General features: G+C 42.5%; 1 protein-coding gene across 3 annotated transcripts in view; it reads right to left on the minus strand.

The window, feature by feature from the left end:
* Positions 1-20,044, minus strand: part of ZNF609 (zinc finger protein 609) — a 212,527-nt gene that overhangs the window by 4,311 nt on the left and 188,172 nt on the right. For all 3 annotated transcript variants that reach the window (XM_078079211.1, XM_078079210.1, XM_078079208.1), the window contains 6 exons: positions 7,946-8,033; positions 4,319-6,656; positions 2,942-3,308; positions 1,350-1,525; positions 879-1,095; positions 313-391 (listed from right to left, as the gene is read on the minus strand). In XM_078079211.1, coding sequence (XP_077935337.1) covers positions 318-391; positions 879-1,095; positions 1,350-1,525; positions 2,942-3,308; positions 4,319-6,656; positions 7,946-8,033 — 3,260 coding nt within the window. In that variant the 3' untranslated portion in view covers positions 313-317. The remainder of the gene's footprint in view (positions 1-312; positions 392-878; positions 1,096-1,349; positions 1,526-2,941; positions 3,309-4,318; positions 6,657-7,945; positions 8,034-20,044) is intronic.

Below are 20,044 nucleotides of genomic sequence, written 5' to 3' on the forward strand. Positions count from 1 at the left end.
GGGAAACACGGACAGAGAACCAGGCACTCAGCCTGCTGGTATAACAACCACCAGGTGGCGCTCTGACAAAACGAACTGCAGGGGAGGCCAGTGCTGGCCCCATGGGGACACCAGCGTAGGGCAGCTCTTGTCAGATGGACGCGGTTGAACCGGAGACTGGGAGACCCGTACAAGAGGCTTGGCCAGGGTTCTACCATTTCCAGACCACTGACCCCACACAGCTTTCCCTCACCCAGTCTCCACAGGGGTTCTGTGATGCAGCTATCAACCATCCCTGCTCTATGTGTTGTCCCAAATTAAAAAGTGACTTACCATTCTCACCTCCGCGGGGGTGGGTAGAGGGAGGGAGCTGAGCCTTGCTGGCTGGCAACAATGGCCGTAGAAGAAAGCCCTGAGTGAGGAGGAGGACATGTTTAGTGTAACACTCTCAGAACCCTCCGATTAAACACTTTCTCTTTATCAGCTTGGTGGGTAATGGGAGGAGCGTCTCCTTAAATTCCTGGCTCCACTGAGTTTTGGGGTGCTGACAGAAAAAAAAAATCTGATACTTGGCCAGATATAGTGGCTATGGATAGTATATACAGCAAGGCTCTATTTTTCAGCTGCTTGTTTCTCTTTGGCTATGGGAACACCTGGTCCTTATTCTTCTGAATATCAAAGCCAATTCTCCAGAGGACTTTGAGAGTCCCTAAGCTCCAGGGGAGGAAATAAATGTCATATGCTTTAATGACTGTCTGCAGGGGATTAAGATCCTGGACAGATTAGAAGCTCAACAAGAAAAAATACAAGAAGGATTCTTGCTGGGGGTCCCTTGCTGTGGGCAATGCTACTATGCTACGGGGATGAAGTCAAAGAGAGAGATGGGGAAGGAGGCTTACCTGCTGCGTAGGGTAAGTTGTACTGTGCCGGGAGCAATGAGTACCCCAGGTGGTGGTGGTGGTGGTGTGTGGACATCAGGCGCTGAGAAGGGGAGGTGCGGGGCCGGTCTACACTCCTCTCACCCCCGCCTGCCCCCCCGACGCCGCCACAGCTGCCACCGCCCCCAACCACCCCACAACCTCCCCGATCTCTCTCCTGAGACGTTTTATCGCTTATCTGGAAAAAAGCAGACACAAAAGCACTATTGTGAGAGACACACGCACGCACGCACGCACACGCGCGCCACCAAGATCCTCCAGGTCCGCATTATGACTCCTTACAGACACGGGGCACCTAAGAATTGTGGAGACGCCTGGTGAAGCCAATGCCGACCCAGTCAGGCCTCACTGTAGTTAAGCCCTGAACTGGCCTGCCCGCCCTCTGGTTCCAGACCCTGGGTCTGGGTTTCCGTAGCAGCCGGTGCCACTTACCGTGGGAGACTTGCTCTTGTAGTGACTGGCATGCTGCTGCAGGATGTCCAGAGCTTTGGACTCTGAGCTGGATTTACAACTGACGCTGGGGCTGGCTCGCGCCTTGTCGGCATCTTCACCCCCTGAGACCTTGCTGCCATATGGGGAGAAAGAGTAGCTGGAAGGTAGGTAGGAACCTGGGGAAGGAGAAATAAAGCAGTCAAAGAGACGAGAGAAGTGGAAGAAACTCTGTTTTAGTGAGCTTGGTCAGGCGGGCATCAGCTTTCCTAGGCACAGACGGAGACCGTCCCCACCATGGTGTCTTCAGGCCGGAACTATCAGTCTGTCCTTTCTTTAACTGAGCGCTAGAGGCACAACTAGCTAAGGGATATTAGGAACATGGCCCTCAACTTCTGGGGAATCAACTTCTCTAGAGCCACAGCCTCAGAGATTCACCTTGGAGAGATGAGAGGATTTGGAGTCAGATGACCTTGGGTTCAAATCTACCTCTCAAAACTTACCAGCGGGGTAGCCTTGAGCAAATTAACAACCCATGCGAGCTTCAGTTTCTTTCCCATCAAAAGGAAGATATTAGTACTATTCCACAGGGAAGATTAATTGAGATAATGTACATAAATCACCGAGTATGGTGCAGTGTCTGGCCCACAGCAGGCGCTCGTCAAGGGAAGTGTTATTTTTATATGGATGGATGGGGTAATGGGGAGAAAGGAACACCACAGGGTGAGACAATTTCCTATCTTTGAAAAGCTTACTTGTGCTATTTAGCGTTTGCCTTACAATGTTCGACCAGGATATCAAGACTAGACTGCTCTCCGAGAGGGAGGTGGCAGCTCTGAGGAGTGAAAGGAGTGCTCTTCTGCCCCAGAAGCATCCCATGTGGCTCTCTGGACAACAGAAACCAGTGAGTGCAGTTGAACAGGAGCACTGTCTTGTAACAAGTTAAAAAACACTTATGCCCCTACTTTGTACCCCTCCCCAAGAATTCACGGATGCCAGTGTCAAGAGCTTATCTTTCCCAAGCTGAACGAATTTTCTACCGGACTTTCCTCCACTCTGATTTCAAATAGCTCTTCCCTGTCCCACTGTCTTCCAACCTTCCAGCTGAACGTGATCTTGTAAATGAATACATGCATTGTCCTGGTTTGAACTGTATTTGTTCCATGTGTCTCTCCTGCTACAACTAAGCTGTAAGTTCCTTAAGAGGGAACTAGTCTCCCCTGTTTCTTTTGTATTCCCCAAAGTGCCTAACCCATTGCAAAATGTCGAGTATGTGTTTAAAAAAAAAATCCCAGCTGAGGGAAGATGGCAGTGGTAGAGAGGGAGTTTTGTCTTCAGTCACCCAGGAAGACCGACTACAGAAAGACTAGCTGGAGCAAGCGAGGGAGGGGGGGTCCCACACACTGTAGTCAGGGGTCCTTCAAGGAGCTCGGGGCTACACTGACTGCTCACAGAATGTCACATTCAAAACAGGGCAGTCATCTATCCGAGCCTCAGTAAGCCTGAGGGCTGCACAAGAAAACTGTGGCTCTGAAATCTGTGCTTCATTTCCCTTCCCAGTTAATGGAGCCCAAGTGGGAAGGTGAGGGCCGTACCTGGGTAGTTCTGCATCATCACAGCAGGCATGCCCCGGTAGCTGGGGTGGTTGGGGTCATAGGACTGGCTGTAGGAGTAGCCGTGCATGTAAGGGATGTAGGACTGGTGCTGGGTGAGGGGGGAGGACACAGGCACATGGACACTTGGTCGGGGCTCCTTGCTCCCGAGGCGGGATTCCTCAGATGCGGACAGCTTGCAGTCACTACTTGTGCTTTCCTTCCCATCCTCCTTGGAGACAGAGTCCTTACTCCGACTCCTTTCTTCCTTCAATTTGCGGTCCCGCTCCTCTTTCCACCGCTCATCCTCTGACTTAATGTCCGAGTACTTGGCAGGATAGACATACGTCCACATCCGGGGCTCTGCTTCCTAAAAATCACAGAACGAGCAGAGTGTTGTACAGATAAGAGAGAGATGTCAAGCCCAAGGTCATAGTAGAAACACCAGAGCAGGTAATACTAGACACTTGGGCAGGGTATAATCTTGGCCTCTGTTGATCCTCATTTAGAATGAACTCTGGGCCCTCCTGTTTAAAAAGCCTGCTCCCTCCCTGCCCAAGAGGAAACAAGATGTGGGAAAGGAAAAGGAAAATCCACCAGTGGGTCTTCTCTAGGAGAATATGCATTCTGGGGAAAGGAGTCTTTGAATAAAAGAAGCTGCTCCCTTTCCAAGGAATTTTAGGTTGTTTCACCTCTTAAGAGTAAGCTCAGGGGCAGACAGTCATGAGTGCTGCCCAGCTCAGAGAAGGGAGGTCTAACGGTGATACCAAGAAGTAAGGGAAGACTTTCTAAGTCTCATGAGCAGAGCACGATGTGAGACCAAGTTCTTAGTTCTAACTCTACCTATAAAAAAAATAAAATTTAGGATTTTATTTTTAAGTAATCTCTACACCCAATGTGGGGTTCAAACTTACAACCCTGAGATCAAGAGTTGCATGCTTCACTGACCGAGCCAGCCAGGGTCCCCACTATAAAATCTTTTAGAAAGTAACTCAGTCTGAGTAGTAACTCCCTCTAGGAAATAGAGAGATCACCATGAACTCACTCCATAGGAACCAAACAGCGGAAGAAACACTGGACTAGGAATTGAGATAACCTGGGTTCTAATCCTGGCTCTGCTAGTGAAGTTGCAAGTTACCCTAGACAAATCAAGCTAACTCACCTGGGCCTCTCCTGTCAAATGGGAAAAACAACTTTTACTGATGTAAATGTGCTTTTTAAAAACATGGACATGATTTACAAAGGTAAAGAATCCTTAAAATTATAGATTTCTCCTGCCAATCTGTATTCTGCTGACCCCCTACCTAAGGAGAGCCCTGATTTGTCAGGAAGAGAGAAAGGCTATCAAATAGTATTTCTATTTCCTCCCAGAACAGTTACCTGTCGGTACCAGAGTATTGGATCCACCTCTGCCTGGCGGCCACACTCAGCACCTGTCTTAGCCTCAGAGGCCTCCTTGCCTAGATGGCTGGCCTCACTCAGTTTCACTTTAAGTCCTTCCGGGGCCTGGCTGGGGAGTTTGGACGAGTCGTCTAACTTGGGAATAATGACTGACTTGGCAGGGTCAGCCCCCGCCTCCTTGGCCTTCCCGGGGCCCGACTTGACCAGGTCCGTCAGGCTGGGGGCCTTGGTGAGAGTTGGTGGAATCGACGGCTTTTGCTTCCATTCTTCCTTGAGCGTGGCCTCCCGCTCCTTCAGGCCCAGCTCCGCCTTCTTGTCCAGTCCCCGCTGCTGCTCCAGGCTCTGCCGTTTCTGCTGTTCCTCATATTGCTGCCGGTAGGCCGCGTTCGTGCTCAGGAGGTGGGTGTGGTAACTCTGGTCGCTGTAGCCGTACGGGGGCACGTAGGCATACTGGTTGTAGTACAGGGACTGCATGTACATGTTGGGACGCTGCTGGATGACGGAAGGCTGCTGACTGGAACCGCTCAGCTCTGGTTTCTTTTCCTCACAGACATCGTTCTTCACTTTCCCCTCTATGCTCTCAGGCTCCTCGTCCTTTTTTGTCTTCAGAGCCTGGCCCTCCACTCCCGCCTGGCTGTTGGGGTTCAGAGCCCCTGGGCTGGACTGTGCATAACTTGGAGAGTAATAGCTCTCAAAGCCTTGGTAATAGGGTGAATCTTTGCTCTGCGGCTGAGGGGGGAAAAGCGTTTTCTTAGCCCCTTCCTTAACCAACTGTTCAGGGTCCTTTGATTTGACACCGTCCACTTTGCCCTCCCCATCCTCCCCAGCGTCCGATATGTCCGAGTACGCAGGGCTGTTGGTCTTGACTGAGCTGGCTTCAGCTCCATTCTGGGTCACGACATGTAAGGGGGTCAGGGGCTGGGTAGGGGTGGTGCTATCTAGGCGGCTACTGCCTCCAATCGAAGGGCTGGGGGCATTGTCCGTGAAGCTGTAGATCTTGTCAGCTTCTGCCTTGATGCTAGCCAGTCGGCTTTGGTGGGGGTCTGATGAGCCATTCAGGAGCCCCTCCATCTTCATCCCATCTCCCGATGATTCCCTGAAGGGGCTTTTGCCTTCTTCTGCTCGACACACCTTCCCAGGGGTCAGAGGACTTTCAAGTTCCTTTGAAGACTCCTTCTTTTTTTTGTCTTTCTTTTTCTTGTCCTTGGCTGGAGTCAAGGCAGGGTTGACTGTGAAAGGTTCTCCCATCACAGTGGGCTTGGGCTGAATAGGCTTGAGTTGGGGGCTGTTGGGCATGGCTTGGACCACTGTGGTGGTCAAGCCTGAGGAGGAGCCTGGGCTTGCTGCTGTGAAGGTGGCGGTCTGGAAGGTGTAGATTTGCTGCGGGGGGATGGCAGGGGCAATAGGCCGTGCTGACTTTAAGCTTTTGGAAGGAATCTTTTCAGGCTTCAAGCTAGAGGGTTTTTTACATTTTTCTTTTTCCATACACTTCCTTTCCAAAGAATCAAAGGCATCGCTGCTTGTTTCATCCATTACAGAGGGTCCATCATCAGAGCCATCATTTGATAAGGCCCCGAGGTCTGTGTCCCCTTCCCCACTCAGCTTTTTCTTACAGAGGCCTTTTGTGCTGAATTTGCTTGAAGGAGAAGGGCTATGGGGCTCTACGAGCCGAACTTTGGGGGTAGCTGAGCGGGCAGGGGACAAGGAACCTTTTTGTGAGACAGATGCACCATTGCAGCTTCCGAGGTCTGCATGGAGGGTGGGCTCTTCTCCGTACTCACTGTCTCCATCTGCTTCCGGCTTGCTGTCATCATCTGTGTGGGCATGGGCTTGGTGGTACTTAAGTCCATTGATGTGCTTATACTTTTTGTTGCAGTTCGGGTGGGGGCAGTCAATCAGGACTGGGGAGGGACAATTTCTGTCTAGAACAGTGGGTTCCACCTTGGTCCCAGGGAGGGGACCGGTGGCTGAGCCCATGGAATTGGTACGGACACGCTTGCTCCCTTTGGAGTCCTCTGAGCTAGAATTCAACTCCATGTCTGAAAGCGGTTTGTTTTTCCGCTTATTAGCTGAGGAAGGGCTGGCCTTGACATCCTCAGAGGTGCTACTGGCAGGTGGGCGATGCTCTGAAGAATTCTGGCTGCCCCGACGGCCTTTGCTATTGGCTCCTGCTCGGGTTTTGCTGCTGCTGCTGGTCCCTTTGCTGTCAGAGGCCGTGGCTGTCTCATTGACAGGTGTGTTACTGTTAGGACGCATGCGTTTGCCTCTACCCCGGCCATTGCGCATTTCCAAGTCACTGGTAGGGGAGTCGCAGAACCTTGGCAAAAGGCAAACACAACAGGATATTATTAAGAAGAGAAAAACAACTTCAAACCAGTATGGCTGCTTCCAGAAGAACTGTCTAGATGGTAACTATCATTTTCAATGAATATGATTTGTTAAAGGAACTTCTGAAAGCGTGGGAACTGCATTAAGTGGTGAGCTCCTAGGATGCTATCTGCATGCTAACTGTACATCATTCCCCAACATCTGGGTTCCCCAAACCTGGCAAACTGGGTACAAACAGGCTGTAAAGTGCCATTCACTGAAATGTCAACCGGAAAAGGTCTTTGTGAAACCAACATTGTCTAGCGTTCATAAAACTGAAGATGTTCTTGAGTTTAAACTCCTCAGAGATAGCTACCATCAAAAAGCATCATCAATGATTATTTGTTTACCCATAGACAGACTCCATGGACTTGGTCTCAAGGTGACTACTGGTAGAAGCCAGAATTTGGTAATTCCAGACAAAGGCTTAAATAGGATCTCCTCCCTATCCCTATCCAACCCATCAACTCGTAATTCATTTATTCTTCTTGAATGCCTGACCAGTAGAGTGCCTTCCCTCATCCCAACACCATCATATTCTTTAAAAGCTGGGTGTCTCAGATGTAGTGAAAAGAAGGGCCATATGCACCCCAATGTTCATAGCAGCAATGTCCACAATAGCGAAACTGTGGAAAGAGCCGAGATGCCCTTCAACAGATGAATGGATAAAGAAGACGTGGTCCATATATACAATGGAATATTACTCAGCCATCAGAAAGGATGAATACCCAACTTTTACATCAACATGGATGGGACTGGAGGAGATTATGCTAAGTGAAATAAGTCAAGGAGAGAAAGCCAATTATCATATGGTTTCACTTATTTGTGGAACATAAGGAATAGCATGGAGGACACTAGGAGAAGGAAGGGAAAAATGAGGGGGGGGAATTGGAGGGAGAGATGAACCATGAGAGACTATGGACTCTAAGAAACAAACAGGGTTTTAGAGGGGAGGGGGGATTGGTTAGCCCGGTGATGGGTATTAAGGAGGGCACGTACTGCATGGAGCACTGGGTGTTATACGAAAACAATGGATCGTGGATCACCACATCAAAAACTAATGATGTATTGTATGGTGACTAACATAATAAAATTTTAAAAAATTAAATTAAATTAAAAATAAATAAATAAAAGCTGGGTGTCTCAAAAGCTATCCAACTCTAACAGAATGAAGGCACAAGGGATCACTGATTAGGGTGGTTCAGACTAATATACACCAAAAAGCTGTAAAATGCTTACCTGGGGGGTGCCCAATCATGCCGTGTGCAGTCAAGAAGTGTACCTACGTATGTCTTGTTCCTCCATGTTACATTCACCACCAACATCCCTGGCAAGACAAGAAGATTCAAATACAGACAAGAGAAACCCTGCTGGCCACTGAGAAAAGTATTATTCATTTGAGGAGGATTCTGGCTCCTGTAGGAGGGTTTAGGTGGTGCTCTGGGTCCCCATGAGACTCACAGGATTGGGCCGAAATATCACTATGGGAACTGCCTACTCAGCTCAATAGATTTATAAGATTTAGTGCCATAATGACATCAGATTTCTCTTTTAAAGAATAAAACATCACAGTTAAAAAACACTATTTACTATATTTTCAAACTGTCCACTGATGGGATCATGCTGGGGTGTAACTTACCTTTCTCATTAACATTACAAATTTGAGATGTATCTATGTTGACATGAAAAGCTTAATCAACTTATTTTAACTGTGCTCATGTATGACTGTGAGCACATATGTGCTCACCTATGTATGATTTGACCACAATTTTCAAATTCTATTGATGGATGTTTAGGATATTTTGAGCATTTCACTCATAAATGATTATCACAGTGAACACTCCTGTCTTGTTCATATTACTTAAAAATGCTTTTGGATGGATAATAGAGTCATATTCCAAAATTCAAAAGCCAGCAAACAAATCCCAAAATAAATGAAGTGTTCCCTCCTGTCACTGTCCTTCAGCCTTCCAGTTCCTCTACTCAGAAACATCCATGGATCCACATATTCCTCCAGAGAGATTTTATACATTTATAAACAAATATACATTCTTCCTCAAATGGTAGCAATATACAATGTTCTGTACTTTTTTCATCTAAGCATGTACTCTGGATCATTCTGTATCAAGTACACATAGAACTACTTCATTTCAAAGGCTGCATTTGAATGATTTCAAATTATACCATAATTTATTTAATCAGTCCCCTGGTGATGGACATTTAGGTTGCTTTACTATTCTGCTATTACAAATAATGCTAATGAATAACCTTGTGCAAATGTTTTATCTTACTTATATGAGTATGTCTGAAAGATAAATTCCTGTAAGTAAAATTGTTAATCACAGAGCACTTGTATTTGGATTTTTGATAAATACTGCCAAAATGCCATCAAAGAAGATATACTAATTTATACACCCATCAGTAGTGCACGAGAACACCAGCTGTCCTTTTCCTTTGGCAATACAGTGTTCTCAGACTTGATCTTTGCCAACCTGATAGAAGAAAAAGAGTGTTTTATGTAGTTTTAATGTTTCTTATCATGAGTTTGTACATCATACCATTTTAAGACATCATTATGAGATGTATTTCCTTCCTAAGTGAACTGTCTGTTCAAATCCTTTGCTCATTTTTCTACTGAATTTTGTAGTCTTTTTCTTATTTGTAACTCTTAATATACTAGAATAAGCCTTTTGTCTGTTGTACAAATCAGGTATTTCCCCCTGGTCTGTCATTTGCTAATGGTGGTTAATGCTCTGTAGACATTATTTACCTTTTTTTTTTTTTTTTAAAGATTTATTTATTTGAGAGAGACAGATATAGTGACAGAGAGCATGAGCAGGGAGAAGGGAGAAGCAGGCTCCCCACTGAGCACAGAGCCCAATGCAGGGATTGATCCCAGGACCCCGGGATCATGACCTTGGAGCTGAAGGCAGACGCTTAACCGACTGAGCCACCCAGGTGCCCCTATTTACCTTCTTTTTAAAGAAGGTTTATTTATTTAAGTAATCTCTATACCCAATGTGGGGCTCGAACTCATGACCCTGAGATCAAGAGTTGCATGCTGTACTGACTGAGCCAGCCAGGTGTCCCGAAATTATTGACTTTTATGTAGTTACATTTATCAATCTTTTATGGCTTCAGAGTTTTTTGTCCTATTTCAAAAGGCTTTCCTTATTCCATCACTTCATTAATAGTTTTTTCTTATGTTTTCTTTTAGTACTTTTATAGTTTGATTTTTTATCTTTAAATCTTTGATCCATCTGGAATTCAATCTGGTATAGAACTTTTTTTTTAAAGTAATCTCCGTATCCAACATGGGGCTCAAACTCATGACCCAGAGATCAAGAGTCAGATGCTCTACCGACTGAGTCAGCCAGGCACACCTAAAACAACTTTTTAATTTTGTTTTTGTGGCTTATTTATCCTCTAAAGTATTTTTGGTTAGTTCCACATTTTAGTGAAGTCAAATATATTGAGCTTTTCCTTTATGGCTTATGCTTTTTATGTCTTATCACAAAGTCATAAACATTATAACCATGAGATACTTTAAAGCTATTAACAAGCTATAAATCATTTTTACATGTTTAATGGTAGAAAAAATGAAAAGGAGAATATGATTTTATGTGAAATTATATGTGATGTGGTATGAATAAAGTTTTATTGGAATCACAGCCACACTTACTCATTTATGCATTGTCTATGCCTGATTTCATGCCACAAGTTGAGCTGCAACAGAGAGGCTGTATGGCCTGTAAAGCCTAAAATATTTACTACCTGGCCCTTTATGAACAAGTTTGCTAGCCCATTTTAGATCTTTTTTCCTTTCAAATATAAGCATTTAAAGGTATGAATTTCCCTCACAGCCTACATTAGCTGCATTTCACAAGCTTTGATATGTTTTCATGATCATTCAGGTCAAAACATTTTCTTTTTTTTTTTTTTAAGATTTTATTTATTTATTTAATTGACAGAGAGAGACACACAGCGAGAGGGAACACAAGCAGGGGGACGGTCAGAGGGAGAAGCAGGCTTCCTGCCGAGCAGGGAGCCCAATGCGGGGCTCGATCCCAGGACCCTGAGATCATGACCTGAGCTGAAGGCAGTCACCCAACCAACTGAGCCACCCAGGCGCCCCAGGTCAAAACATTTTCTAATTTCCCTGGTAATTTCCTTTTTGATCCGGGGTTATTTAGAAAAGTGTTGTCAAGTTTTCAACTATCTGGGGATTTTCCCAGTATCTTTTTGTTATTCATTTCTAATAGAATTTGACTATGGCAGAGAACATACTCTATATGATTTCAAACCTTCCAAATTTGGAGAACTTACAGTCTGAAATACGATCTATCTTGAAGAACATTCCATGTGCACCTGAAAAGAATATTTTAAAATGTGTACTCTGCAGTTTTACGGTGCTTTATAAATGACTGATGTTATTCAAATATAGTATACGGCCACTAATTTTCTGCCACATTATCAATTACTTGCCCCCTGTTTTGCTTACTGGAATTTCTATTTCTCTAGAAGTGGATGTTCTAGATTAATCCTCTTTTTTTCATCTCTTACTCCTGTTTTCTATTCCATTCCTTTGTCTATATATTCTAAGGGATTTCCTTCATCTTCTAAGTTATATTCTGAAATTTCCATTTTTACTATTGTATTTTTAATTAAAAAAGGCATCATGTTCTTGTTTCATAGATACAATATCTTATCTCTCTAAAGATATTTAATTATAGTTGACCCTTGAACAACACAGGTTTAAAGTGCGTGGGTCCCCTTATACATGGATTTATTTTATTTTAAGATTTATTCATTTATTTGAGAGAGAAAGAGAGAGCAAGAGACAGCGTGTGCATGTGCATGTGCATGCACCCACAAGTGTGGGAAGGAGCAGAGAGAATCTCAAGCAGACTCCCTGCTGAGCGAGGCCAATGCAGGACTTGATCTCACAACCCTGAGATCATGACCTGAATGGAAACCAAGGGTTGGACAAAACCAAGAGTCTGGGGGCGCCTGGGTGTCTCAGTCATTAAGCATCTGCCTTCGGCTTGGGTCATGATCCCAGGGTTCTGGGATCAAGCCCCGCATCGGGCTCCCTGCTCCGGGGGAAGCCTGCTTCTCCCTCTCCCACTCCCCCTGCTTGTGTTCCCTCTCTTGCTGTGTCTCTTTCTGTCAAATAAATAAATAAAATCTTAAAAAAAAAACAAAAAAAACCCAATTCTATCCATTACTCAGTGCTCACCATGATAAGTGTACTCCTTATTCCTTGGCTCTCCTTCCTCCCAACCTCAGATAAAAAACAAAGAAACTACTAAAAAACCAAGCTTTCATTTTTTCAGGTCTCTTAAATCAGTACTTGTACATCTGCTTTCTAGTTTCCAAAATTCTATTGATTATACTTGTTTGCAGTAGTCTTGTCTGTTTTTTAAATTTTTTTTTAATTTTTATTTTTTTAAAAAGATTTTATTTATTTGCCAGAGAGAGAGCACAAGCAGGGGGAGCAGCAGGCAGAGGGAGAAGCAGGCTCCCCGCTGAGCAAGGAGCCCGATGTGGGACTCGATCCCAGGACCCTGAGATCATGACCCGAGCCGAAGGCAGATGCTTAACCGACTGAGTCACCCAGGTGTCCCTTGTCTGTTTTTTTTTTTTTTTTAAGATTTATTTATTTATTTGAGAGAGACAGAGACGGAGCGCACATGAGTGAGTGCACACCAGTGGGGGTAGGGGCAGAAGGAGAGGGAGAATCTCCAGCAGGCTCCCCCTGTGGGCTTGATCCCAAGACCCTGAGATCATGACCAGAGCCAAAGTTGGACACTTAACTGACTGAGCCACCCAGGCGCCCCAGTCTTATCTGTTTTTTAAAAACCTGTGAGTTTATACCTTAAAAACAAAATCCCTTTACTGACATTTGAATGAATTATAAAGGGAGAAACTGGGAGGTAAATATGTACTTTCAGTCTACCATGTTTAACTAAAATAATGCATTTACTTTTATTTATCTGCTATATTACAAATGTACAAACTACCTAGACAGGTTTCTAATCAGAATCTAATTCAGAAAAATTACCACCTATTATATATTCATTTACTGTCTCTCTGCCATTCTTTCAATCTCTTTTATCCCCTAGGACTCATACCTGATATGTGTTAGAGGCTCTCAAGCCATTCTCTCTCTATTTAAGTTGATCTCTCCTGTATTTTTTCTCTTTGTGTTTGATTCTCCCAATTTATAATTTGTTCTTAGAATTTATCTAAGGTATTGAGTTAAAAAAAATTTCAGTGACTATAATATGTATTTCAAAGATTGTCATTTTCAAAATTTTAAACTGGTTAATTTTTCATATCTACATAACATTAATTTCTGGCTCTTTGGTTCACAGCTTTATTTTTATTTTTTTAAAGCTTTTATTTATTTATTTGACAGAGAGAGAGAGAGCACAAGCAGGGGGAGTGGCAGGCAGAGGGAGAGGGAGAGCAGGCTTCCCGTGGAGCAGGGAGCCCCATATGGGGCTCAATCCCAGGACCCCTGAGATCATGACTTGAACCAAAGGCAGACACTTAACCGACTGAGCCACCCACGCACCCCAGACGTATTACAGTCTCTATTTGACTGTACCATACAATAATTTCATTAGGTGTTCATTCAATTCCTGGTGGTTAACTTTTTAAAATTACTTTTTACATTTTGAGATAATTATAGATTCACATACAGTTGTAAGAAATAATAGAGGCCCCACTGTGTACCCTTACTCAGTTTCCCCTAATGGCAACATCTTGCAAAACTATAGTATTATATCCCAACCAGGAGTCTAACATTGACACGTGAAGATACAAAATGTGTTCATCAACACAAGGATACCTCCTGTTGCCCTTTTACAGCTTCACTCACTTCCCTCTCACACTCATCCCCCCTTAATTCCTGACAACTACTAATCTGTTACCCATTTCTATAATTTTGTCATTTTAATAATGTTATATAAATTGAATCACACAGCATATAACCTTTTGGGACTGCCGTCCCCCCCTCCCCCACCAGCATATAATTATCCGAAGATTCATCCAAGTTGTTGCATGTATCAACAGTTCAGTCTTTTTTATTGGCGAGTGGTATTCCCTAATATGGATGTACCAATTTGTTTTACCATTTACCTGGTGAATGTGAAGGACATCTGGGTTGTTTCCAGTTTTTGGCTATTATGAATAAAGCTGCTATAAACATTTGTGTACAGGTTTTTAGTGAACTTGAGTTTTCATCTCTCTGAGATAAATACCCAGGAGTGTAATTACTGGATCATATTATAGTTGCATATTTAGTTTTTTAAGAAACTGCCAAACTGGGGTGCCTGGGTGGCTCAGTCGGTTAAGCGACTGCCTTCAGTTTGGGTCATGATCCCAGGGTTCTGGGATCGAGCCCCGCATTGGGCTCCCTGCTCAGTGAGAAGCCTGTTTCTCTCTCTGCCTGCCACTCCCCCAGCTTGTACTCTTTCTCTCGGACAAATAAATAAATAAATAAAATCTTAAAAAAAAAAAAGAAACTGCCAAACTGTTTTCCAGAGTAGCTGTACTCTTTTACATTCCCACCAGCAATGCATGAGAGATCCAGTTTCATTGCATCTTTGCCAGTATTTGGCATTAACTTTAATCTTAGCCATTCTAACAGTGTGTAGTAATGTCTCATATTGTAGTTTTAATTTGCATTTCTGTAATGGCTAATGATGTTGAACATCTTTTTATGTGCTTATTTGCCATCTGCATATCCTCTGGTGAAATATCTGTTCAGGTCTTTAGCCCATTTTCTGATTGGATTGTCTTCTACTGTTGAGTTTCAAGAGTTCTTTATATATTCTGGATACTAGTCCTTTCTTGGGCATTTTCTTCTATTCTCTAGCTTGGCTTTTCACATCTTAACAAGGTCTTACACAGACCAAACATTTTTAATTTTGTATTTATCCATTTCCTCTTTTATGACTGTGCTCCTGGTGTCAAGTCTAACAACTCTTTCCCTAACCCTACTCTTTGCCTGCTGAAGATTTTCTTTTAGGTTTATGTTTTTTGTTTAAGTCCTTGATCCATTCAGAGTTAGTTTTTTATATGAGATTCTTTTTCCTTTGTTTTGGCCCAGGATGTCCACTTTTTCCAACACCAGTTGTTGAAAAGGCTATCTTTCATCCCAAGAACTGCTTTTGCACCTTTGCCAAAATCAGCTGGGTATATTTGTGTGTCTATTCTGGGTTCTCTGTTTTGTTCCACTGGTCTGTGTCTATCTGTCTGCCAAAGCACAGCCTTGATTACTGTGGCTATAAAATAAGTCTTGAAATCAGGTGGTCTGATTCCTCCCACTTTATTCTTTTTTTTCAAAACTGTTTTAGCTATTTGCGTTCCTTTGGCCTTCCCATATAAATTTTTTATGTTGAATTTTGGTAATTTTATATCTACATTTTTAAATTTTTTGTCTACATTTTATGCCTACATCTACAAAATATCTTGCTAGAATTTTGACAGGAATTAACATTAAACTTGAGTATCAATTTGAGAAAATTTGACATCTTTACTATGTACTCATTCATTTAGATCTTCTTTGATTTCTTTTATCAGCTTTGTATAGTTTCAGCACATAAATCTTGTAGGTATTTTGTTAGATTTACATCTAAGGATTTCACTTTAAAAAAAAAAAAAGATTTTATTTATTTTAGAGCTGGGGAGTGCACAAACAGGGGAGAGAGCAGAGGGAGAGGGATAAGCATACTCCACACTGAGTGCAGAGCCTGACGTGGGGCTTGATCCCATGATCCTGAGATCATGACCTGAGCCAAAATCAAGAGTTGGACACTTAACCAACTGAGCCACCCAAGTGCCCCAAGGATTTCACTGTTTTGAGCTATTGTGAACGGTATTGTATTTTTAGTGTCCATATGTTCGTAGCTAGCATATAGTAGATCTAGAATTGATTTTTATATGTTCATCCTATATTCTACAACCTAGTTAAACTCACTCATTAGTTCTAAGAGTTTTTTATATACTGAGATTTTTCTATTTAGACAATCATAGAACGTGCAAATAAGTATACTTGTATTTCTTCCTTTCTAATCTGCATGTCTTTTATTTCCTTTTCTTGCCTTGTTGCACTAGGTAGAACTTCCAGCACCATGCTGAACAAGGGTAGTGAGAACAGACATATTTGCCTTGTTCCTGTTTTTACTGGTGAAAGTAAACATTCAGTCTTTCATTATGAAGTATAATGTTTGGCTCCATGTTGGGGATACGAAGCAAGAAGAAAACCCAGAGAATTTTCCATCATGTTGTTCCACAGGATTTGAGATCCCTAGATGGTCTGCCTTCTTTCCCCCACCTTCACATTCTTTTTTTTTTTTTTAAGATTTTATTTATTTGTGAGAGAGAGAGAGAGCATGAGTAGGGGGAGGGGCAAAGGGAGAGGGAGAAGCAGGCTCCCCACTGAGCAAGGAGCCTGATATGGGGAACCTGGGATCATGACCTGAGCCAAAGTCAGATGCTTAACTGACAGCCACCCAGGCACTCCCTGAACAGGTATTTTAATGGCCTGTGCCATTAGAAGAAATTTAGGATATCATAGTTCTAATCATTGTACCAGAACAGAAGGCAGCTTGATATACTTCTTCACAGCTCCTTAGGCTTCCCTCCTCCCCCATTCAATTAACTTTTGGAAGTCTCCTTTCATGAGGCTGGCTGGGGGATGGCATCTCCCCCGGCTTCAAGTTCTCTTTAAGGGGCATTTTAGTATCTAGTTACTGCTCAAAAACTTGTCTCTCAGGCACCATTCTCTATTCACTGGAGGCCAGCAGGCCCACAGTTTCAGCTTCACCCAGTGACTTGTATCTCTCCTATTTTTGGTCCATGAAGGTGGTTATTTTGTTCTTGGGCCCAAATGTGTTGATTTCCACTTTATATATTTTATTTCTTGCTATGTGTCTGGAACACAGGGGATGTGTCAAAAGTTAGAACACAGTAAATAATTTTTTTTAAAGATTTAATTATTTATTTGACAGAGAGAGACAGAGAGAGAGAGGGAACACAAGCAGGGTGAGTGGGAGAGGGAGAAGCAGACTTCCCGCTGAGCAGGGAGCCCGACGCGGGGCTCGATCCCAGGACCCTGGGATCATGACCTGAGCCAAAGGCAGACGCCTAACGACTGAGCCACCCAGGCGCCCCTGAACACAGTAAATCATCTTGATTGGAAGTCCCAAAGCACATTTTCTATGTAATTTATCTATAGAGTAAGTCTGGGGACTCTAGAATTAGCCTTTCCTTTGTCTTTGGTCATACACTAATAAAACACTATTTCACCCAGCACTCCCAGGGCATATCTGTAGTAATTCACCTATATTCATTTTTTTCTTTGATGTGGAATGCTGTCTAAAGATCAATGGACTTGGAATTAGAAAACCTTAGTCCAAATCCTCACTGTTACAGTGTAACCTTGGTCAAGTCACTTAACCTCTATGACTCTCAGATTTTTAATCAATACTCCCGGATTAAAATGGAAATAAATAAGATTGTTAAATTAGATAACTAGCCCAAAGTAGGCTTTCAATAAGTCAAAGAGAATGCTTTAGACAAAACCGTAGGATATCAGTACTTGAACCCTGAACTCTTGAGCAAGGCTTTAAATAAGATCTTATTTAGTCCCTGTTTTCTTTCAAATCCAGTTTTAGGATGCTTGATCATAAAACCACATCAGACAAGGGAGTTGGAAAAAGAAAAACAAAAAGAAAAAAAAAAAAAAAAAAAGGATTACCCTACCAGAAAATCTCACTAATCTCACAGAAATCAGGACAGAAAAGAACTTTGGTTTAGCCAAATGGATTCTAATTCAAACATTTATTGCACATCTATTATGTGCTAGGTGTTTTCATACTCATCAAATATTCACTTTTTTGAACAAAGCAGGCCATATAGAGAAAGCACAATCCTTCCAACAATCCTGGTCATATAGTGATTGTTATAGCGACTTTGCAAACAAGGAAATGAGAGCCAAGAAAGGTTAAGTAATTTATCAAAGATCTCATTATTTATTAGTGGTCAAACTATCTGTGTCTGTACAATTATCTGTAATAGATTGAGTCTTTACATAATTTCCTTAAAATGTCCCTTTATCTTCATCTTAGATAAAAGACACATACAGGATTGCAGGGGGCCATCCAGAGAGGAAAGGGACAGAAATCCAACCCCTTTCCTGGGCCCTGACATCTTAACGGAAATGGCAAACCTCTTAAGAAAGCAATTAGGCTAAATTCTCTATGGCCATTAGCAAAGTGAATTCAAATGGATGTCTCCTCCCAGTGATGGGCTCCTCTGATTACTGCATTACCAATTTGAATAGGAAAAGAGTCCATTTATTTCTAGACAATGTAAGACTTAGAGATAGGCACCTCATTAATAAGGGCAGATGAGCACAGCTGTATATAGAAAGCAGCCATACAATTTGAAGATAAATGTTACTCCTACTCTTGAAACAGCTGGGCAGGAACACATGTTTATAAATCTGTCTTCTTCCTCTGGTATAATCTGCAAACCTTAGCAATAATGAATGAGCTGAAAAGAAGACAGGTCAGACAGAATGCTGGAAATGGGACAGGGGAAGCGGAAAAATTTTAATATGGAAAAACAAAATGGAGGCTTGTTTAAATGTCAAAGCAAACACATTTTTCTGAAGTGTAACTCTCTTCCTACAAGGTTCCGAGTTGAGACAGCTGGAAGAATAAGAGGACAGGAAGGAAAAAGCAGAAAATAACACTTAACAGACTTAGTTTCTCTATTAGGGCAGCATGTAGGCTGAAGAGAAAGAGAAAAATTGGTTTCCATTTTAAAAAGTTTTTTTTTTTTTTAAACCAGATCTGCACTTTATTGAGGTTTTTGGTTGTTTTTTTGTCTGTTTGTTTGTTTAAGTAATCTCTACACCCAACATGTGGCTTGAACTCACGACCCCAAGATCAAGAGTCGCATGCTCTACCGATTGAGCCAGCCAGGCACCCCTGAAAGCTTCCTATTTAAATCAGTGTTCACAAAATAAGGAAAGGCTTAGCATATTTAAAGATAATAATGCTAAAAATAGTAGTAATAAATAGTGCTTTGTTTGTTTCTCTAGGTGGTTATTTTCCAAGGGTCTTACAGACATAATCTCATTAAACATTATTGAATTTTAAAGTGCTGGGTATTCTCTCTTCTTACAGGTGATGGATACTGGAGAGCAAAGTAAAGGGGAAATGACTTAGTATGAGGCAGCAGTCAGGTTCTGCCAGGTTGCAGGAAGAGTGGTGTTGAGAAAATACTCAATCCCAAAGTAGCACTGCTTTGTTTCGGAGGATAATTCAAAGCCTCACAACAGTTGCACGGCCAAGACTGATCCAAGCACAATAGTGGAAAGAGTAAATTTTACCTCCGGGGCCTTCATTTTTATCACTTCTGTTAGGACCTTGTTTCTCTCAGGGATCTTGTACCTTCATGCTCAGGTGACTCTTTGTTTTTTGGGTTTTGGGGTTTTTATTTTTTTATTTTATTTATTTATTTATTTTACACATTTTTAAAAAGATTGTATTTATTTGAGAGAGAGTACTCAGGGGCAGGAGCAGAGGGGAAAGTCAGAGGGAGAGAATCTCAGGCAGACTCCCTGCTGAGCTCAGAGCCCAAAGCAGCTGGTCCCAGGACACCAAGATCATGTCCTGAGCCAAAGTCAGATGCTCAACCGACCGCCACCCAGGTGCCCCCTGACATTACCTTTCAAAAGCACATGCTATTTGACCCAACAAATCCTCTTGTGGTATTTACCCATAAATATTCTCAGTGTAAAATATGAATGAGGTATTTGCTGCAGCAGTGTTTAACAGCAAAAAATGGGAACCAAACTAAATGTCCTTCAATGAGGGACCAATTAAAGCCATTTTTGTACATCCACACAATGGGATACTATGCAGCTGTTAAAAAAACGAAGCAACTATAAATAAACTGCTATGGAACAAATGCTAAGATACACAGGTGAGTGAAAAAGAAGATACAGAACAGTAACCATATGTTACCATCTGTGTAAGAAAAAGTATATAAATAGATATTTATGAGTGCATAGAAGGTCTCTGGAAGGATAAATAAACTAGCAATAGCAGTCTTGTCCAGGGAGGGAAACTGGGTGGCTGGGACTCAGGCAAGGGAAATTTGTTTTTCACTGTATACTCATTTTACCTTTGAATTTTGCACCATATGCATGTCTTATGTATTAAAAAAAATAAAGATAAAAAGGTATTAATTTTGGTAGGAGAATTTCAAAGATGTTCTAAAAATTCTTTTAGGGGCACGTGGATGGCTCAGTTG

The sequence above is a fragment of the Halichoerus grypus genome, chromosome 8 (genome assembly GCF_964656455.1).
Source record: "Halichoerus grypus chromosome 8, mHalGry1.hap1.1, whole genome shotgun sequence".
NCBI lineage: Eukaryota > Metazoa > Chordata > Mammalia > Carnivora > Phocidae > Halichoerus > Halichoerus grypus.